Source organism: Schistocerca americana, chromosome 8 (assembly GCF_021461395.2).
Source record: "Schistocerca americana isolate TAMUIC-IGC-003095 chromosome 8, iqSchAmer2.1, whole genome shotgun sequence".
NCBI classification, from domain to species: domain Eukaryota; kingdom Metazoa; phylum Arthropoda; class Insecta; order Orthoptera; family Acrididae; genus Schistocerca; species Schistocerca americana.
The window spans coordinates 112,523,619-112,546,231 of record NC_060126.1 but is presented as its reverse complement, the minus strand read 5'-3'; the positions used below and the strand labels follow the sequence as shown (position 1 = coordinate 112,546,231).

At 48.6% G+C, this 22,613-nt stretch overlaps 1 protein-coding gene across 1 annotated transcript in view; it reads right to left on the bottom strand.

The window, feature by feature from the left end:
- The window catches only part of LOC124544609 (protein ABHD11-like), a 72,594-nt gene that overhangs the window by 43,981 nt on the left and 6,000 nt on the right, over positions 1 to 22,613 (bottom strand). The window contains exons 4-5 of the mRNA XM_047123204.1: positions 1,303 to 1,476; positions 1,039 to 1,223 (exon numbers count right to left, since the gene is read on the bottom strand). Of these exons, the coding sequence (XP_046979160.1) occupies positions 1,039 to 1,223; positions 1,303 to 1,476 (359 nt within the window). The remainder of the gene's footprint in view (positions 1 to 1,038; positions 1,224 to 1,302; positions 1,477 to 22,613) is intronic.

The following is a 22,613-nucleotide window of genomic DNA, read 5'->3' as shown; positions in this document are numbered from 1 at the left end:
GTCAAAACATGGTGCGATTTTCAGCAACGATTTGACCTCTGTTCAAACATCCACAAAACTGAGTGCCTCAAAATGATTCCATTTCCTGGAAATGTACAAATTAATGGAAGTCCTCTTACCAAGGTAAGTATCTAGGTTCTTGTCTACAGAGTGAATGAAGATGTGTGAGCAAGAATAAAAGCAAGCTGGATGCAATTCAGAGACCTCACTGGCATTCTTTATGATAAGAAGAGGCCTATTCACCTAAAATCAAAGATATAACAATTGACTGTGAGGCCAGTTGCATTATATAGTACAAAGTGTTGGTCGTGTGAAGATTTACTGGGCACTCCCTACATGTCATGGAAATACTGATGCTGAGGAAATCACTAGGCACCTCTACAATACATTGATTGACAACTCACTGGAGTGGCTCCAATCAATGAGAAGATCTAAGAATGGGGACTTCTATGGGATGGACACATCACATGGGCACAACATGCTTCAGTCATCAGCTCAGTCTATCACCTATCCGTTGAGGGCCACAGACAATGTGGAAGACCCAAATTATGATGGCAATGCACTATAAACACATGTCTAAGACCAAGATGCCTAAATCCACAGGAAGCGTTAGACAGAAAGAAATGGATGCACTGCTCCAAAAGACAGACCACAATCCAATGGGAAGGTGCTAAGAAGAAGAAGAAGAAGAAGAAGAAGAAGAAACTGAATGAATGAATAAATGAGTGAGTGAGTGAATGAATGAATGACTCCCTTGTTGAATAGGTCTTTATGCAATTTATAATGTTGCAGTTACCACTTGAAAATGGCACAATACACCAAAATCACATTTATAGTGAATAAATAAAGTTTTAACATTACAGATGATGTTTTTACTAAAATATTACAAGACAGTGGACACAAACAGAAATTAACATTTATGCCATGCTTCCACAGTATTGTAATTTTCACAAACGTTAGGGGCAAGAAATTCACTTCTTTGTGTAAACTATGATACATTATAATAATTTTTAAGGAACTTCAAGAAATGTAACAAACCTCATATAATCAGAATCACCTCCACCTATGAAGTATGTTGGACCTTCAAAAACTTTTTCTGTTGCTGGAAATGAAGAAATTTCATCAAAAGTGTCTACAAGTGTATCCAGATTTACTTTCCATTTCATCTCACCATTTTCTGCCTGAGTTACATTCATGGCAAGGAACTGACAGACAGCTGGTACCTATAAAAAGTGGAAGAACTGAAAAAAATGCAGATGATCAAATATGTATTTGGTCTCTGTCACTTACTAAAATACATACTTTTACAATGGGAGACAATTTCTGTTCTATAAGCTTACGAGCAGCTGACATTGACATGTTTTTTCCAAACTTTATTTGCTGCATAGCCTCTAAGTATTTTTTAACTGTGGTGAAACTTGGACTGACTCTCCTTGGAGAAACATCAACTACAACCAGTTTTTCCACAAGTTCTGGCTAAAACAAACACATGTTAAAAACATGTTCCAAGAAACTGGAAAAAGTTGAATAGTGTCTACACACACACACACACACACACACCTTGCAAGTGGTTTGGCAAATAACTACACACGATGTAATATCTTAGATTTATGATAACACATTTTATTAACAACCTAAACTGAAAAATAATATCGTAGATCCTCTTGCACAGTTACTTCAAGAAGATGAAAGTCAGCAGGTTAATATAACATTTATTAGTATTACATAAGACAATATTTAATTATCATTCTCTCTCTCTGCAAAGTATTCATTTCTTAAGAAGTATATATATCTTAGTCAATTGCTTGAAATTAGAAATACAGATGCATGTATTTCTCAGATGAATTCTTTTACAAGAATCTACTTAGCCACAGAGTCACAGATATATTGGACTACACTTCCAAATCACATTATTAAAATTCTGTGATATTATCTATAGTAATAACGATAAGCTGAATATACAGCTGCTAGACAAGATAAAAGTGACTCAATTGGGTGCAGATGGGTCTTTATGTGCTTTGGTAACCATGCTATCTTCACAGCTGTTATAATCTCTCAGATTACAAAACTGGGAATTGTTAGCCAAAAGTGTATTTTATACTTTTGATCACATTCTTCTAGCTACTTGGTGATCCTTCTAGTTGTGTATGTGAATGTAATACCTTGATAAAAGACCCCACCCTCCCTCGGGGAGATAACTGTCATGTACAACTGAATGTTATTATTGAGGACAGATTCGTAACTGAATCATCCATGTGTGTCTAGTGTATGGATTGGTAGTAAAAGGTATCAAAATTGTCCTCTTATCATACCAGTACAGTACCCAATTCTGTTCTTCCTGCAGCAACTGCAGAGACATCTCTCTCCAGCATTTGTCAGTCACCATGCCCCTATTCAACTGCCCTACATAACAAAAATCTTAACTCGATGCAGAATACTATATGTTTTCATTCAATTGCAGTCCAACTGTGGTTAGGTGGTTGGTTAGTTAGTTGCCACAGAAAAGCTGTTGCCATGTTACATGCCAAGGTATGGCACTGAATCTACAAAAGTAGCATGGTTCATTGAAAAAGTTGTGGTCACAGGAGTCTGATTGTCCCCTGGTTCATTTGGACACAGACTTGTTCCACTGTAGAATCCCAGCTGATGTTTATAGCTGACATTCATTTCCCACACCAACAACATATGAGGCTCTACAATTTCCACAATGTTATCTGATATAATTTCAACAAATTTACCTTGTCAGCAATATTGCCCCTGCCTCTTCCCCCACTTAACCTAAAAGCTGATGTTTATTCCTTTTTGCCACTATAACTGTTTGTCTTACCCATGACAGCACTAAGTGAAACACATTGACTGCCTTTCAGAACACATGTACAACAACATGGCCAGTGCACATCAGATGACATATCACGTAATGAGCTACGTACCAAGGTGGTCACACCTAAGTGGAGATTATAAAAAATATAACTTGACAGTTTAGGAACCAAGCAAAGTGACGGACTGGCACTCACACAGAATAATGTTTGCACCCCTCTCTGATCGTCCAGGTTTATATTTCCTACGATTTCTTAACTCTTTGAGTAGATCATAGTTGGATTCCATTGGAACCGTTGCACACTCAAAGCCTGTACATCATCTCAAATATTGTCACTGGGACATTAAACTCTAATATATCCTATCATCAATGATAAAGGAATCATTACCTAATTGCTGATGAGTACATTCCAAGACAAGGCTACTTCTTCCAGACAATGTTTTCATGCTAGTCTCCTTTTCATCATTGTTACTGCTGCCAACATTTGCTTTGTAAGCAATGGCTTTAAGAAATTTATTTTGTACAGTTGTGCTAACAAGTAAGGGTTCAAAACAGCTAAAATCAAATTTGATGAAGGCAAAGATTCACAGTAACTGTTGGTCCAGGATCAGTACTGTCACAGAATTTACAGTCTTTTATAATAATGAAATATTGTAAAGATGAATTTGGTAGCTATTTTTTGATTCAAAGTTCAATTCCAGTGGGACTTTGTGATGTCATTTCACAAATACACCAGACAAACATCTGGTTCCTTCTGAAAGTGGACTATTCTCAACTGTACCATTACTTTTGTGTCCTTGTAGCTCATATGTTCTTTCACATCAGTGATAGGTAGCAGTTTACAGTTTACGTAGTTTTTACTTACCTCCCAACCAGCCATTCATTTATTCATGTGTTCCATTGTGCACATCTTAAAAGAATCTTCAGAGATGTGAAACAGTTACGGTATACATTACACCAGAGTAGAGGAGATCATTCACAGAACACTAGTAAAAGTTCAGTGCAGTTCATCTGAGATACAAAGGAGGCTCTCCTGACAGCTATCTAACACACAGCCCCATGTCAGCACAAATTATGCGTCACTTGGGTCCAGAGGTCATCCTCGGTTCCTTTCACTTGATGCCCAGTTTGATGAAGGCAACTAGCCACTGCATGTGACACATAAGCTAAGCTCACTATTTGTAGCGTTGTACACAGAGCTGATAAGGGTCTTTTGGTTTGGAGCAGGGGGAACAGTCTAAACCAGAGGTTCAGAGGATTCTGCGATGGCATCAGATGCAAATTTTTCCATTCCACTATTGCACGGATGATTATAAGATTTCCCCCTAATAGCCCAGGCATGCACTACATGCAGGAAATGGCTACTAGGGTAGCAGAGTACATATGGCATGTATTTTTTTTTCTTTCATCTTCTTTAGGTTAGCAGAACCCTCCTCAGGATCAGAGATGAACTGCCTGTTAAAACTGAAGATACATTAGCCACATTATTATTAAAGAATGCTTGTCCTTGCAGATAGGAAACAGAATAGATTAATAGGCCTATGACATTGGTGAACTGCAGAAGTGTTCATGCCAAGGCCCCAGAATTAGTATTCCTTATTAAAGGTAATAATGCCCAGATAATATTAGGAATAGAAAGTTAGCTGAAACTAGAAGTGAATAGCAATGAAATTCTGAATTCAGAATGGATACCTGTTACAACGATACTTTATATGCCAAAGCTGAAGGCGTATTTACTGCAGTACAGAATTTGATAATATGTAGTGTTGTTATCATGCATTCCCAACATGCACGGTATTAATCTACATCTACACCTACATCTACATACATACTCCGCAAGCCAGCATATGGTATATGACTACTAGTCATTTCGTTTCCTGTTACATCCCCAAAGAGAAAGAGAAAAACAAATGTCTGTATGCCTCCATAAGCACCCTAATTTCTCTTACCTTGTCTTCATGGTCTGGTCCAATGACCAGTGCCAATAATAAATAAAAAGCTGCTAATGGTAATGCCTTGCCTAGCCTGGGTTAATGTCATGTGAAACTTAAATAGGGAAATTTTCCTGACCATTTTATTTTTTGATTGTTAAAGGACTTACTACTTCAGTTGTTTAGGGTGTGATTCTTTCCTTAGAATCCATTGTGTTATTAATTATATTGACTGCCGATGTTTTTTTGCAAATGTTAAGATTCTATTTTGCCACCATAAAGTGCAGCATGATGCTCATGTGGTCAGTGGAGAAGAGGGGCCCTTTGATTTGAGCCACCTAAGTCATCCTCAGAGAGAGCATGTTTCTGATGTTTCACAACAGTTTCCTGAAGTCCTTACTGACCGGCTAAGGTTTACCAACCGCATTAAATATCAGATTCGATTAACTGATTCCATCCCAATGATATAGACCCTGTATAGATTGCCACCTCTGAAAATGAAAGCTTCGTCAAATTATTGATCAATTGTTGGTTGATTATGTTATTTGACCATCGGTGTTGTCTTATGCTTCTCCGATTTTCCAGATGCCTAAGTATGGGGGAGAAGGATATAAGCCAATTTGTTGATTACAGGGCTCTTAATCAGAAAGTTGTACTGAATAAGACCCCATGCCTAATTTACATAATTGTTTTTCGTGGTTTTCGGGTGCTAAATTTTTTAGTGTCAGTGATTTCAATCAGGCAACTACCAGATGTCATTAGCTGAGGAACCTAGAAGTGTCATTTTGCAATAATTGCAACTTATACAAGTTTAATCATGTGCCATCTGGCCTCGCTACTGGGGCAGCATTATCTTCATGACTACTTTACTCAATGCTGGGGGACCTTAAGTTTTACTGCATTGACAATTACTTAGATGATGTCATGTATAGCAAGCGACTTGAGTAACACCTGCATCACTTGTCTTAGATTTTAAGCAGGCTTAAGGAGCCCAGACTCACAGTTAAGCCATCTAAGGTGAATCTTGTCCACAGACAGATTTCATTTTTGGGACATGTTGTCTCGAGTGCAGGCGTGGTCAATGATCAGTCTCGAACACAAGTCATTTATAACTTCAAACCTCCCAGAGATAAGAAAAAAGAGGGGTGTTTCATTATGATGGTAAAATTTTTTAGAATGTATATTCCTAACTTCGCCCTAATAGTTCCACTGCTAAGTCAGCTCTGTAAGAAGAATGACAGTTTCAGTTGGTCATTGGCCCAGCAGGAGGCCTTCGATGCCTTGAAGAAAGCTCTTATGAGTGCACCATTATTGGGGATTCCTGACTTTAATCGAGAATTTATTGTGCAGACCGATGCTTTCCATTTAGGAGAAACTGCAATGCTTTTTCAGGGGGAACAGGGTGAGTGGAGACCTCTCACATATGCATCACGCAGTTTGTCTGAGGTACAATGTAGGTACTCTGTTCATTAACTGGTAGTGCTGGTTTTTTAGTTTGCACCTGAAAAGTTCCACTTTTATCTGGAGCATAAGTATTTTGCCTCAAGACAATAAGTGCTGAGTTGATGCTGGCTAAACCACGAAAGATCGGGTGGATTGTCCACTGTGCCATCTGAATTTGTGCCTTTAAATTCATGGTCAAATGTACACACAACACACAAAATCAGGTGGCAGATGTGCTGAGTAGGACTGAGTAGGATGTTCCAGGAGGACAAAGGTGGGGGATATCATGAAGCAGTATACTGTGGCTTGGTTGAAGAGATGTTTGCTGTGGTTTTAACAGATGTTCCGTCGCTCTTTGGCAATTTGAAGGAACAGCACCATCAGGACACTGATTTGGCCCAAGTCTGGGAGAGGATCAACAGGGCAAAGCTGTGGAACTATACCTGCTGTCCCATGGTGTTCTTTGCTACTGCACCTGATGTGGTCAGAAACTGAAGATTTGTCTTCCGAAGAGACTTGTTTCAGCCATTTTTAACTATTTTCATGCTTTCCTGTGTTGTGCACATTTTGGACTTAGTTAAAACACTTCACAGCATTAAACATTTTACCTGTAATGGTTTGATACAGGACGTTAAGTTGATGGCGCAATGCGAGTTGTTTAAGATGGCTAAGCCGAACTCTAACACCCAGCAGGGGTCGTTGAGTTCCTCATTGGAGGACACGCCCATAGATAAGCTGTTTATTAATTATGGGGTCTTTTACCCTGTATAAAAGACAGTTATTGATATATCTTTGTGGCTGTGGACACCTTTAGTCACTTTGTATGACTTTTACCCAGTACATCAATCACAGCGTGCACCACCATTAACCCTCTCACCAGTATTTTCTCCAGTTTTGGTCCACCTATGGCCATAATTTCTGAGAATTCACCCGCATTTCTGTCAGCATCCTTAAAGAAGTTTTGTTTTGACTATGCTATCAAGCATTTTACAACCATACTGTACTAACTGCAGCCATCTTTCGATGAACACATTAACTGCAATTTAAAGGTGGCTTTAATCATGTATCACGCAAAGAGTCAATTGTGCTAGGTTAGGTTGGTAAGGTAGTTGGTGTATGCCTTTAATATCACTCTTCATGGGGCGCATAGGCTTACACTTTTCCAGTTCATGTTGGGCTATCCTCTTAATTCTCCACTTTCCAATCTGTGGACGATTGGTGATCTCCTGCCAGAGAAATCTGACCCTTCTGATATTAAGATCAAGTGGAGCAATCCTGGCATAATATCCTCAAGTGCATTACAGACAGGCAAGGAGGTACAACAGGGACAACAGGAGTGCAACCTCCAGGTGGGAGATTTAGTTTACATGTGTAACTTCTGGGTTCAAAGCAAAGACAGTGATGGGATTAGACAGAAGATGATCCCTCCTCATTTGTGGGTCCATGTAAGGTAGTTGAAAAGATTCTTCGTCCAATTTCTGGGTGGCATCAGTCAAATAAAGCCTGATATTAAAGCAAATGTTTATGTTAAGGTGTAGTGGCTCATTGCTACTTCTGCTCCCCTCCTGGTTGTTCTGGTTTTAGTGGGGGACATTGAGACAGTCTGTGGTCGATGGCAGTGATGATTTCCTTACAAGCAAGGTTTGCATTGCCGAAAGGGGGCAGGATGGGGCCACAGAGGTCTGAAGAGCACTCACACACCATCTTGACACAGTGTGTCTGGACGTCATGCGAGCCTGGCAGAGAACTCGTGCATGGTTATACATGTTTTGGACAGCGCTATGTAGAATTGGATATGTGATTAGCTGAGCTAATGAAGTTACCTGAACTGGTTGTAGTGCACCTTTTGTAATGACAAGCAACCACGGCTGTTTGTTTGGCCCAGTCTGAAATCTGTGCATTTGTACGGAAGTCAACATCACAGCCTGCTTAACTGGGGTGGCCTTGCCATTGTGCTGCAGAAAAGATGTTATTTTGCAGAGGCTACAGCACTGTATTGATTGAACATTGGTTTCAGGATGGATGGAGAGGAGCCTTGTGGGGTCATTTGAGATGTACTTCATGGCATGATTGATTGTGTTGAGCACTGCCCATACTTATTAATAGAATGCAAGTATCAGGCTTGTCTGTGCCGGTAATGTTTTGTTGGCTCCTGCTTGAGTAGTCATATTAAGTGACCACTAATGGTGTTAATTTGGAGTGTTTCTAAATGTTAAGCTCAGAGTGTTTAAACTTGGTGGGCTTTGGAGTTGTTAAGTGAATACCTACTATCGAAATCTAATCTCCGATTTGTGCTACTGCATAAATTTGATTTCTGCTGTATGATTATAAATATCAAACATGAATTGATGTAACTGAGCTTCCACTGTTCAAGTCTGGTGGGCCTTTGCAGTTTTCATGAGAATTATTGTTACCTAAATCTCATCTGATGTTTGTGGTACTTAGTAAATCAGATTTTTGTTGCACACTCATAAACATGAAACAATCATTGATCTGTAGAGCTTCCACCCGTCTTACTAGTGATATTGAAAATTTATTAAGATTCTGAAGTTTCTTTCTCTTTTAAATTAGTTTCAAGGTTACCTCACACATGGCATGGGTTTGATGTAAGTGTTTTATAATTGTTTGGGAATTAAAGTTTAGTTTATTTTGTTTTAGATTGCCAGCTGGTTAGTGTTTTCAATGTTATTTGACTGAGGGTGGCTACTGTTGGCATCATCTTGACACTGGGGCATGTTGTGCCTATTTGTAAGAAAAGAAATACAAGAATTTGAAATGTAATTCTTACATACATGTGAATGAGGACTATTTATTAATTGTATCATAACTTTGTAAATAACTTTCTACTTAAGGTTTTAGACAGTTCTCGGTTCCAAGAGTTATTTGAGTATGGTTATCTTCCTGGAGGGCAGAATTCTGGAACATTGTTATTAATACTTTGACAATTAACTGTTAGAATTTCGATAGTCAATGGAAACTGCAAAAAGGTGGGAATTTAAGGAGATGGGACCTGGATAAACTAAAAGAACCAGAGGTTGTACAGAGATTCAGGGAGAGCATAAGGGAGCAATTGACAGGAATGGGGGAAATAAATACAGTAGAAGAAGAATGGGTAGCTTTGAGGGATGAAGTAGTGAAGGCAGCAGAGGATCAAGTAGGTAAAAAGACGAGGGCTGGTAGAAATCCTTGGGTAACAGAAGAAATATTGAATTTAATTGATGAAAGGAGAAAATATAAAAATGCAGTAAGTGAAACAGGCAAAAAGGAATACAAACGTCTCAAAAATGAGATCGACAGAAAGTGCAAAATGGCTAAGCAGGGATGGCTAGAGGACAAATGTAAGGATGTAGAGGCCTATCTCACTAGGGGTAAGATAGATACCGCCTACAGGAAAATTAGAGAGACCTTTGGAGATAAGAGAACGACTTGTATGAATATCAAGAGCTCAGATGGAAACCCAGTTCTAAGCAAAGAAGGGAAAGCAGAAAGGTGGAAGGAGTATATAGAGGGTCTATACAAGGGCGATGTACTTGAGGACAATATTATGGAAATGGAAGAGGATGTAGATGAAGATGAAATGGGAGATATGATACTGCGTGAAGAGTTTGACAGAGCACTGAAAAACCTGAGTCGAAACAAAGCCCCCGGAGTAGACAATATTCCATTGGAACTACTGACGGCCGTGGGAGAGCCAGTCCTGACAAAACTCTACCATCTGGTGAGGAAGATGTATGAGACAAGCGAAATACTCTCAGACTTCAAGAAGAATATAATAATTCCAATCCCAAAGAAAGCAGGTGTTGACAGATGTGAAAATTACCGAACTATCAGCTTAATAAGTCACAGCTGCAAAATACTAACACGAATTCTTTACAGACGAATGGAAAAACTAGTAGAAGCCAACCTTGGGGAAGATCAGTTTGGATTCCGTAGAAACACTGGAACACGTGAGGCAATACTGACCTTACGACTTATCTTAGAAGAAAGATTAAGGAAAGGCAAACCTACGTTTCTAGCATTTGTAGACTTAGAGAAAGCTTTTGACAATGTTGACTGGAATACTCTCTTTCAAATTCTAAAGGTGGCAGGGGTAAAATACAGGGAGCGAAAGGCTATTTACAATTTGTACAGAAACCAGATGGCAGTTATAAGAGTCGAGGGACATGAAAGGGAAGCAGTGGTTGGGAAGGGAGTAAGACAGGGTTGTAGCCTCTCCCCGATGTTGTTCAATCTGTATATTGAGCAAGCAGTAATGGAAACAAAAGAAAAATTCGGAGTAGGTATTAAAATCCATGGAGAAGAAATAAAAACTTTGAGGCAAGGAAAGGCAAGGAAAGGCAAACCTACGTTTCTAGCATTTGTAGACTTAGAGAAAGCTTTTGACAATGTTGACTGGAATACTCTCTTTCAAATTCTAAAGGTGGCAGGGGTAAAATACAGGGAGCGAAAGGCTATTTACAATTTGTACAGAAACCAGATGGCAGTTATAAGAGTCGAGGGACATGAAAGGGAAGCAGTGGTTGGGAAGGGAGTAAGACAGGGTTGTAGCCTCTCCCCGATGTTGTTCAATCTGTATATTGAGCAAGCAGTAATGGAAACAAAAGAAAAATTCGGAGTAGGTATTAAAATCCATGGAGAAGAAATAAAAACTTTGAGGTTCGCCGATGACATTGTAATTCTGTCAGAGACAGCAAAGGACTTGGAAGAGCAGTTGAATGGACTGGACAGTGTCTTGAAAGGAGGATATAAGATGAACATCAACAAAAGCAAAACAAGGATAATGGAATGTAGTCTAATTAAGTCGGGTGATGCTGAGGGAATTAGATTAGGGAATGAGGCACTTAAAGTAGTGAAGGAGTTTTGCTATTTGGGGAGCAAAATAACTGATGATGGTCGAAGTAGAGAGGATATAAAAGGTAGGCTGGCAATGGCAAGGAAAGCGTTTCTGAAGAAGAGAAATTTGTTAACATCCAGTATTGATTTAAGTGTCAGGAAGTCATTTCTGAAAGTATTCGTATGGAGTGTAGCCATGTATGGAAGTGAAACATGGACGATAAATAGTTTGGATAAGAAGAGAATAGAGGCTTTCGAAATGTGGTGCTACAGAAGAATGCTGAAGATTAGATGGGTAGATCACATAACTAATGAGGAAGTATTGAATAGGATTGGGGAGAAGAGAAGTTTGTGGCACAACTTGACCAGAAGAAGGGATCGGTTGGTAGGACATGTTCTGAGGCATCAAGGGATCACCAATTTAGTATTGGAGGGCAGCGTGGAGGGTAAAAATCGTAGAGGGAGACCAAGAGATGAATACACTAAGCAGATTCAGAAGGATGTAGGTTGCAGTAGGTACTGGGAGATGAAAAAGCTTGCACAGGATAGAGTAGCATGGAGAGCTGCATCAAACCAGTCTCAGGACTGAAGACCACAACAACAACAACAAGGTGTCATTACTATTTTGCACACTGTCTGACTTCACACTCAGCGCACTGACGAGTGAGCATTCATTAAAGGACCTCAAACTACCATCCAACTTTAAAAAACCATGAGCATTCCACATACATTCTAGCCTATCAAGGGGAGTCTTAGAATTCTCCACACCATAATGCAGGTCCAGACCTTTGAAGCAGTCACAGAATTGATGGAGCCATGGTTGAGACACACTATCAATTCCGCAAACAATGCTGCCCATTGTAACCTCTGCTGGCACCCTCCAAGCAGTCTCACCATGTCTGCCAGCTGCCTGCTTGTCTAAGCAACAAACGTCATCGGTGCCAATGAGAGCCACAACTTACACATGACTGCATCCTGCAAGCACAATAGCAACAGGCACGGCCACCTCCAAATCTCAGATGAGGCTCCCTCGCAGACATACCAAGTGCACACTGGATTTCTTTCCAGCCCTGGACGCTATTTACCTGAGAGGCTCTATAACATGCCTAACATTGGAGCTCCCAATACCCAGTGAACCCCTCCTCACATAAGTCTGCTTGGATCCTGCTGAAGGAGCAGCCACCTGTCCACTCACAATGGTAACGGGTGAGGCCAGCCAGCCTCCACATCGATACACTGTCTCAAGCTATACAAATGCGTTGCCACCTGCCATTCACATTCTGCAATTATGGTCGATTCCTCGTGTTGGGCACACGGTGAGGTGCCTCAGCAGCAGAGCCCATGGGCAAAACAACTGATACCCGAGATTTCCCAATATGATGCACCAGATTCTTCAGCACTGCTAAAGCCTGAAGTAGCACCTTGAAGATGGCTGACCATGGCCAAAACAGTCTTCAGCTTTTCGCATACTGCGGCCAGCTCTTCTGCACCAGACACAGCATGCAGACGTCCTATCCATCCTCGTTCTACTAACTTAAGAATTAGCTATGAAAGAACATAAAAAAAGCTAAATATGTGACTTTCTGCTCTGCTGGCACGTCACAGGTGGCAGCTGAATGTGTGTGAAGTCAAGCATCAAAGTTGGGTCAAAAATAGTAATCTGATGCTTTACGGAGCTGTAGCAGAGGTAGTGCTTCAGCAGGCCTTGTAGAATTTCATGAATAGGTTTCCTGATCACACTGCTTTAATAGAGGGTGACTTGGACTTGCCAAGCATACAATGAGAGAGTCATGTGATCAAACCTGGTGCTAGAGATAGGGATTCGTGTGACATTATTGTGAATGTCTTGTCCAAACATTACTTTCAGCAGATAGTTAGACAACCAATTTGTGAAAGGAAAATCTTAGGCCTCCTAGCAGACAGACAGACTTTCATTTTTCAAATCAGTTAACATGAAGGAAGGTATCAGTGATCCTAGGGCTGTGATAGCACCTGTGACTATGGTTATTGCAAGGAATGTTCAGAAAGGTAGGAAAATATTTTTGCTTACCAAGCAAATGCTAAAACATTAATGCTGAGGACAAAGATGTGGAAAAATTCAAAAGCATCATTCAGTAAGCCTTAGACAAGTATGTTCTGAGCAAGGTGTTAGAATAATGTTAGAAAACTGCTATGTAAACAAAGAGAGCTTCAGCACATAATCAAGATAAGTCAACACCTAGTGGGGGCAGGGGAGAGGGAGCGGGCAGGCGGGGGAAGAGGAGTGGGTAAAGGCGGGCGACGGGAGGGGTGGGGAGGAGAGGGGGAATGGGTAAGACCGGGCGAAGGGGGGAGAGAGGGAGAGGGAGGGAGAGAGGGAGGGGCGGATGGAGGGAGGGGCGGATGGAGGGAGGGGCGGATGGAGGGAGGGGCGGATGGAGGGAGGGGCGGATGGAGGGAGGGGCGGATGGAGGGAGGGGCGGATGGAGGGAGGGGCGGATGGAGGGAGGGGCGGATGGAGGGAGGGGCGGATGGAGGGATGGGCGGATGGAGGGAGGGGCGGATGGAGGGAGGGAGGGACGTGCAGATAGAGGAAGGGAGGGAGGGAGGTGCAGATGGAGGAAGGGGCGGATGGAGGGAGGGAGAGACGGATGGAGGAAGTAAGGGAGGGAGGGAGGGGCAGATGGAGGGAGGGAGGGGCGGATGGAGGGAGGGAGGGGCGGATGGAGGGTGGGAGGGGCGGAGGGAGGGAGGGAGGGTGGGAGGGGCGGAGGGAGGGAGGGAGGGAGGGGCGGAGGGAGGGAGGGAGGGTGGGAGGGGCGGAGGGAGGGAGGGAGGGAGGGGCGGAGGGAGGGAGGGAGGGTGGGAGGGGCGGAGGGAGGGAGGGAGGGAGGGGCGGAGGGAGGGAGGGAGGGGCAGATGGAGGGAGAGAGGGGCAGATGGAGGGAGAGAGGGGCGGATGGAGGGAGAGAGGGGCGAATGGATGGAGGGAGGGAGGGAGGGAGGGAGGGAGGGGCGGATGGATGGAGGGAGGGAGGGAGGGGCGGATGGATGGAGGGAGGGAGGGAGGGAGGGGCGGATGGAGGGAGAGAGGGAGGGAGGGGCGAATGGATGGAGGGAGGGGCGAATGGATGGAGGGAGGGGCGAATGGATGGAGGGAGGGGCGAATGGATGGAGGGAGGGGCGGATGGTGGGAGGGAGGGGCGGATGGTGGGAGGGAGGGGCGGATGGAGGGAGGGAGGGAGGGGCGGATGGAGGGAGGGAGGGAGGGGCGGATGGAGGGAGGGAGGGAGGGGCGGATGGAGGGAGGGAGGGAGGGGCGGATGGAGGGAGGGAGGGAGGGGCGGATGGAGGGAGGGAGGGAGGGGCGGATGGAGGGAGGGAGGGAGGGGCGGATGGAGGGAGGGAGGGAGGGGCGGATGGAGGGAGGGAGGGGCGGATGGACGGAGGGAGGGAGGGGCGGATGGAGGGAGGGAGAGGGAGGGGCGGATGGAGGGAGGGAGAGGGAGGGGCGGATGGAGGGAGGGAGAGGGAGGGGCGGATGGAGGGAGGGAGAGGGAGGGGCGGATGGAGGGAGGGAGAGGGAGGGGCGGATAGAGGGAGGGGCGGATGGAGGGAGGGGCGGATAGAGGGAGGGGCGGATGGAGGGAGGGGCGGATGGAGGGAGGGGCGGATGGAGGGAGGGTGAGAGAGGGGAAAGAGAGAAGGGGGAGGGGGAGAGAGGGTGAGGGAGAGAAGGGAGAGAGGGGGCAGGGGCAGGGAGACAGAGGGGGAGGGAGAGAGAGGTGGGAGGGAGACAGAGGTGGGAGGGAGGGAGAGAGAGGTGGGAGGGAGAGAGGGAGAGAGGGGGAGAGGGGGAGAGGTAAGAGGGAGTGGTGGGAGGGAGGGAGTGGTGGGAGGGAGGGAGTGGTGGGAGGGAGGGAGGGGTGGGAGGGAGAGAGGGGTGGGAGGGAGAGAGGGGTGGGAGGGAGAGAGGGGTGGGAGGGAGAGAGGGGTGGGAGGGGGAGAGGGGTGGGAGGGGGAGAGGGGTGGGAGGGGGAGAGGGGTGGGAGGGGGAGAGGGGTGGGAGGGAGAGAGGGGTGGGAGGGAGAGAGGGGTGGGAGGGAGAGAGGGGTGGGAGGGAGAGAGGGGTGGGAGGGAGAGAGGGGTGGGAGGGGGAGAGGGGTGGGGGGGAGAGGGGTGGGGGGGAGAGGGGTGGGGGGGGAGGGAGAGAGAGGAGGGAGGGAGGGAGGGAGAGGTGGGAGGGAGAGAGAGGTGGGAGGGAGGGAGGGAGGGAGAGGTGGGAGGGAGGGAGAGGTGGGAGGGAGAGAGGTGGGAGGGAGAGGTGGGAGGGAGAGAAGTGGGAAGGAGAGAGGGAGAGAGGTGGGAGGGAGAGAGGGGGAGAGGTGGGAGGGAGAGAGGGAGAGAGGGGGAGAGGGGGAGAGGTGGGAGGGAGAGAGGGGGAGAGGTGGGAGGGAGAGAGGGGGAGAGGTGGGAGGGAGAGAGGGAGAGAGGGGGAGAGGTGGGAGGGAGAGAGGGAGAGAGGGGGAGAGGTGGGAGGGAGAGAGGGAGAGAGGGGGAGAGGTGGGAGGGAGAGAGGGAGAGAGGGGGAGAGGTGGGAGGGAGAGAGGGAGAGAGGGGGAGAGGTGGGAGGGAGAGAGGGAGAGAGGGGGAGAGGTGGGAGAGAGAGAGGGAGAGAAGGAGAGGTGAGAGGGAGAGAGGGGGAGAGGTGGGAGAGGTGGGAGGGAGAGAGGGGGAGAGGTGGGAGAGAGGGGGAGAGGTGGGAGGGAGAGAGGCAGAGAGGTAAGAGGGAGTGGTGGGAGAGAGGGGGAGAGGTAAGAGGGAGTGGTGGGAGGGAGAGAGGGGTGGGAAGGAGAGAGGGGTGGGAGGGAGAGAGGGGTGGGAGGGAGAGAGGGGTGGGAGGGAGAGAGGGGTGGGAGGGAGAGAGGGGTGGGAGGGAGAGAGGGGGTGAGAGGGAGAGAGGGGTGAGAGGGAGAGAGGTGTGAGAGGGAGAGAGGTGTGGGAGGGAGAGAGGTGTGGGAGGGAGTGAGGGGTGGGAGGGAGTGAGGGGTGGGAGGGAGTGAGGGGTGGGAGGGAGAGAGGGGTGGGAGGGAGTGAGGGGTGGGAGGGAGTGAGGGGTGGGAGGGAGTGAGGGGTGGGAGGGAGTGAGGGGTGGGAGGGAGAGAGGGGTGGGAGGGAGAGAGGGGGAGGGAGAGAGGGGGAGGGAGAGAGGCGGAGGGAGAGAGGCGGAGGGAGAGAGGGGGAGGGAGAGATGGGGAGGAAGAGAGGGAGGGAGAGAGGGGGCAGGGAGAGAGAGGTGCCGGGTGAAAGGGGGGAGGGGTACAGGAGGGGGAGGGGGGAGAGCGGTAAAGGAGGGCGAGGGGGAGAGGGGGAGAGGGGGAAAGGAGGGGGAGAGGGGAAAAGAAGGGGCAGGTGGTTAGAGGGGGAGGGGGTTAGAGGGGAAAGAGGGGGAGAGGGGAAAGAGGGGGGAGCGGAAAAGAGGGGGGAGCGGAAAAGAGGGGGGAGCGGAAAAGAGGGGGGAGCGGGAAAGAGGGGGGAGCGGGAAAGAGGGGGGAGCGGGAAAGAGGGGGAGGAGAGGGGGTAGGAGAGAGGGGAGGAGAGAGGGGAGGAGAGAGGGGAGGAGAGAGGGGAGGAGAGAGGGGAGGAGTGGGGAGGAGAGGGGGTGAGAGTGAGATGGGGTAGAGCGAGGGGGGAGAGAGGGGGTAGAAAGGGGGAGAAAGGGGGTGGAGAGAGGGGAGAGAGAGGTGGTGGAGAGAGGGGGGAGAGAGAGGTGGTGGAGAGAGGCGGGAGAGAGGGGGTGGAGAGAGGGTGGAGAGAGGGTGGAGAGAGGGTGGAGAGAGGGTGGAGAGAGGGGGTGGAGAGGAGAGAGGGGGTAGAGAGGAGAGAGGGGGGAGATGGGTGAGAGGGGGGAACAGGGGGTGTGAGGGGAGAGGGGGGAACAGGGGGGAGTGAGGGGTGAGGGGGAGATGGGGGACAGGGGGTAGTGAGGGGAGAGGGCGAGATGGGGGACAGGGGGGAGTGAGGGGAGAGGGCGAGATGGGGGACAGGGGGGAGTGAGGGGAGAGGGCGAGATGGGGGACAGGGGGGAGTGAGGGGAGAGGGCGAGATGGGGGACAGGGGGGAGTGAGGGGAGAGGGGGAGATGGGGGACAGGGGGAGAGGGGGGAGATGGGGGACAGGTGGAGAGGGGTGAGAGGGGGGAGAGGGGGAGGGGGAGAGGGTGGAGAGGGGGAGGGGGAGAGGGTGGAGAGGTAGAGAGGGGGAGGGGGAGGGGGGAGGGGGGAGAGGGGGGAGATGGGGAGTGGGTGGAGAGGAGGGGGAGGGGGTGAGAGAGGGGGTGAGAAGGGGGGAGAGAGGGGGGCGAGAGAGCGAGGGGGAGAGAGAGCGAGGGGGAGAGAGAGCGAGGGGGGAGAGAGAGCGAGGGGGGGGGAGAGCGAGGGGGGGGGAGAGAGCGAGGGGGGGAGAGAGAGCGAGGGGGGGGAGAGAGAGCGAGGGGGGGGAGAGAGAGCGAGGGGGGGAGAGAGAGCGAGGGGGGGAGAGAGAGCGAGGGCGGAGAGAGAGCGAGGGGGGGAGAGAGAGCGAGGGGGGAGAGAGAGCGAGGGGGAGAGAGGTGGGCGAGAGGGGGGAGAGAGAGGGGGAGAGAGAGGGGGAGAGAGAGGGGGAGAGAGAGGGGGAGAGAGGGGGGGAGAGAGGGGGGGAGAGAGGGGGGGAGAGAGGGGGGGAGAGAGGGGGGGAGAGAGGGGGGGAGAGAGGGGGGGAGAGAGGGGGGGAGAGAGGGGGAGAGAGGGGGGGAGAGAGGGGGAGAGAGGGGGGGAGAGAGGGGGGAGAGAGGGGGGAGAGAGAGGGGGAGAGAGAGGGGGGGAGAGAGGGGGAGAGAGAGGGGGAGAGAGGGGGGAGAGAGGGGGGTGAGAGAGGGGGGAGAGAGGGGGGAGAGAGAGGGGGAGAGAGAGGGGGAGAGAGAGGGGGAGAGAGAGGGGGAGAGAGGGGGGGGTGAGAGAGGGGGGAGAGAGGGAGGAGAGAGAGGGAGGAGAGAGGGGGGAGAGAGAGGGGGGAGAGAGAGGGGGAGAGAGGTTAGGAGGTGGGAGGAGAGAGGGTAGGAGGCGGGGGGAGAGAGGGTAGGAGGCGTGGGAGGAGGGGTGGGGGGAGAGAGGGTAGGAGGCGAGGGAGGAGGGGTGGGTGGAGAGAGAGAGGGGTGGGTGGAGAGAGAGAGGGGTGGAGGAGAGAGAGAGAGGGGTGCTGGGAGAGAGAGAGGGGGTGGTGGGAGAGAGAGAGGGGGGTGGTGGGAGAGAGAGAGAGGGGTGGTGGCAGAGAGAGAGAGGGGTGGTGGCAGAGGGAGAGAGGGGTGGGGGCAGAGGGAGAGAGGGGTGGGGCAGAGAGAGAGAGGGGTGGGGGCAGAGAGAGAGAGCGGTGGGGGCAGAGAGAGAGAGCGGTGGGGGCAGAGAGAGAGAGCGGTGGGGGCAGAGAGAGAGAGCGGTGGGGGCAGAGAGAGAGAGCGGTGGGGGCAGAGAGAGAGAGCGGTGGGGGCAGAGAGAGAGAGCGGTGGGGGCAGAGAGAGAGAGCGGTGGGGGCAGAGAGAGAGAGCGGTGGGGGCAGAGAGAGAGAGCGGTGGGGGCAGAGAGAGAGAGCGGTGGGGGCAGAGAGAGAGAGCGGTGGGGGCAGAGAGAGAGAGCGGTGGGGGCAGAGAGAGAGAGCGGTGGGGGCAGAGAGAGAGAGCGGTGGGGGCAGAGAGAGAGAGCGGTGGGGGCAGAGAGAGAGAGAGCGGTGGGGGCAGAGAGAGAGAGAGAGCGGTGGGGGGCAGAGAGAGAGAGAGCGGTGGGGGCAGAGAGAGAGAGAGGTGGGGGGCAGAGAGAGAGAGAGGTGGGGGGCAGAGAGAGAGAGAGAGGTGGGGGGCAGAGAGAGAGAGAGGTGGGGGGCAGAGAGAGAGAGAGAGGTGGGGGGCAGAGAGAGAGAGAGAGGTGGGGGCAGAGAGAGAGAGGTGGGGGCAGAGAGAGAGAGAGAGGTGGGGGCAGAGAGAGAGAGAGAGGTGGGGGGGCGGGGAGAGAGGTGGGGGGCGGGGAGAGAGGTGGGGGGCGGGGAGAGAGGTGGGGGGAGAGAGAGGTGGGTTGAGAGAGAGGTGGGGGGAGAGAGAGGTGGGGGGAGAGAGAGGTGGGGGGAGAGAGAGGTGGGGGGGTGAGATGGGGGGGGTGAGATGGGGGGGAGTGAGATGGGGGGGAAGTGAGATGGGGGGGGGAGTGAGATGGGGGGGAGTGAGATGGGGGGGAGTGAGATGGGGGGGAGTGAGATGGGGGGGAGAGAGATGGGGGGGAGAGAGATGGGGGGGAGAGAGATGGGGGGGAGAGAGATGGGGGGGGAGAGATGGGGGGGGGAGAGAGATGGAGGGGGGAGAGAGATGGAGGGGGGAGAGAGATGGAGGGGGGAGAGAGATGGAGGGGGGAGAGTGATGGGGGGGAGAGTGATGGGGGGGAGAGTGATGGGGGGGAGAGTGATGGGGGGGAGAGTGATGGGGGGGAGAGTGATGGGGGGGAGAGTGATGGGGGGGAGAGTGATGGGGGGGAGAGTGATGGGGGGGGAGAGTGATGGGGGGGAGAGTGATGGGGGGGAGAGTGATGGGGGGGAGAGTGATGGGGGGGAGAGTGATGGGGGGAGAGAGAGAGAGGGGGGAGAGAGAGGGGGGAGAGAGGGGGAAGGGCGGGAGAGACGGGGGAAGGGAGAGAGGGGGAAGGGCGGGAGAGACGGGGGAAGGGAGAGAGGGTGAAGGGTGGGAGAGACGGGGGAAGGGAGAGAGGGTGATTGGCAGGAGAGACGGGGGAAGGGAGAGAGGGTGATTGGCAGGAGAGACAGGGGAAGGGAGAGAGGCTGAAGGGCGGGAGAGACGGGGGAAGGGAGAGAGGCTGAAGGGCGGGAGAGACGGGGGAAGGGAGAGGGGGGAGGGCGGGGAGACGGTGGAAGGGAGAGGGGTGGAGGGCAGGACAGAGGGGGAAGATCCAATGAAGTCTGGCAAGTCTTATCACAGGATCATTTAATCAGTGTGAGAATATTACAGCGATACTTGACAAATTCCACTGTGCTTCATGGAGTAGTTTACTATTGAAATTCTAAGATAGTACAGTCAAGGAAGAATTGGACAACCTATTATTTCCTTGTGCATGTCTTGCAAAATGACCACACTTAGAAAATTCGAGAAATTAGAACTAACGCAGATATTTACCGACAATATTTTTCCCACACACCTTTCGCACCTGGAACGGGGGGGTATCATTTAGTGGTACCAGAAGCACCTGCTGCTACACATCAGTAGATTGCTTGCAGAGTACTGATGGCAATGTAGATAAGACATATACGCTTTTTCTGGAGGGCCTGTCTCTAATGGGATAGGCTAAGCTTTTGACAGGACTGGAGTAGGATGAGATAGATTGGTTAATCAGGAAGGTCTTGCACATGGACTTCTCTGGAGATATGACCCCTCATCAAGGAGCTGGTAGTGGCAGCAGCATAGGGATGGACCAGACTATTTGGTAGGTTTGGTGGGCGATGACATCCACTTTAGGAGGGGTGGAAGGGATTGCAGATAACATGGATGATTTCCAGACATGATAGTAGATAGTAAAAGCCTTGGCGAAGGGCAGCTGGTTCTTGTGGGTGGCAGGGTGATTATTTGCTTGTGAGGATATGGCACAGGAAACCTGTGGATTATTTTTTGGGGATGGTACTTGCCTGTGAAGGCCTTTGAGAGAACATCAGCATACTGAACAAGGGAGTTCTCATCAGTGCAGATGTGACATCAGAGTTGGCCAGGCAAAATAGGAGCAAATTTTGGGCATGGAAGGAGTAACAGGTGTCATAATGCATGTACTCTTGGTGGTTAGTGGGCTCAGTGTAGGCAGAGATAGGGATGCAGCCATCAATGGGTTGAAATCAGTGTCCAGGAAGGACAAGGGGAACATTATGGAAAAGGTGTTGAAGCTGCACACGGATGAGGATAGGATGTCTTGCTCCTGGGTACTGACCATGAAGATATCAATGGACCTGAATCAGACAAGGAGTTTGGGGTTTTCAGAGGCTATGGTTTCCTATAGACAGCCCATGTACGGATTGGCATAGGAGGTTGGCCAACAACTACTTACCCTTTCTGGGGAAGATACATAAACAAATCCACATTACAACCAAGGACACTTGCACGATTATTATTATTATTTCTTTCCTTTCTCAGATGATATGTCTGGAAAGTTACGCGGACCTTGTTCAAGCGTGACTTCCTTTTAACTGTACGGTATATGTTACATTGCATTTAGGAACTTTTGGGTAATTGAACATGTATCAATAATTACGGATTTCTGTAGTTGTATATATATGTTTGGATGTAGCTGTATTGCGTTGATGTACTGGTGGATACTGTGTGGTATGACTCCTGTAGTTGATGGTATAATTGGTACAATGTCAACTTTATCCTGATGCCACATGTCCTTGACTTCCTCAGCCAGTTGGATGTATTTTTCAATTTTTTCTCCTGTTTTCTTGCGTATATTTGTTGTATTGGGTATGGATATTTCGATTAGTTGTGTTAATTTCTTCTTTTTATTGGTGAGTATGATGTCAGGTTTGTTATGTGGTGGTGTTTTATCTGTTATAATGGTTCTGTTCCAGTATAATTTGTATTCATCATTCTCCAGTACATTTTGTGGTGCATACTTGTATGTGGGAACGTGTTGTTTTATAAGTTTATGTTGTAAGGCAAGCTGGTGATGTATTATTTTTGCTACATTGTCATGTCTTCTGGGATATTCTGTATTTGCTAGTATTGTACATCCACTTGTGATGTGATCTACTGTTTCTATTTGTTGTTTGCAAAGTCTGCAATTATCTGTTGTGGTATTGGGATCTTTAATAATATGCTTGCTGTAATATCTGGTGTTTATTGTTTGATCCTGTATTGCAATCATGAATCCTTCCATCTTACTGTATATATTGCCTTTTCTTAGCCATGTGTTGGATGCGTCTTGATCGATGTGTGGCTGTGTTAGATGATACGGGTGCTTGCCATGTAGTGTTTTCTTTTTCCAATTTACTTTCTTCGTATCTGTTGATGTTATGTGATCTAAATGGTTATAGAAGTGGTTATGATATTGCAGTGGTGTAGCCGATGTATTTATATGAGTGATTGCTTTGTGTATTTTGCTAGTTTCTGCTCGTTCTATAAAGAATTTTCTTAAATTATCTACCTGTCCATAATATAGATTTTTTATATCGATAAATCCCCTTCCTCCTTCCTTTCTGCTTAATGTGAATCTTTCTGTTGCTGAATGTATGTGATGTATTCTATATTTGTGGCATTGTGATCGTGTAAGTGTATTGAGTGCTTCTAGGTCTGTGTTACTCCATTTCACTACTCCAAATGAGTAGGTCAATATTGGTATAGCATAAGTATTTATAGTTTTTGTCTAGTTTCTTGCTGTCAATTCTGTTTTCAATATTGTTGTTCGTCTTTGTCTATATTTTTCTTTTAGTTCTTCTTTAATATTTGTATTATCTATTCCTATTTTTTGTCTGTATCCTAGATATTTATAGGCATCTGTTTTTTCCATCGCTTCTATGCAGTCGCTGTGGTCATCC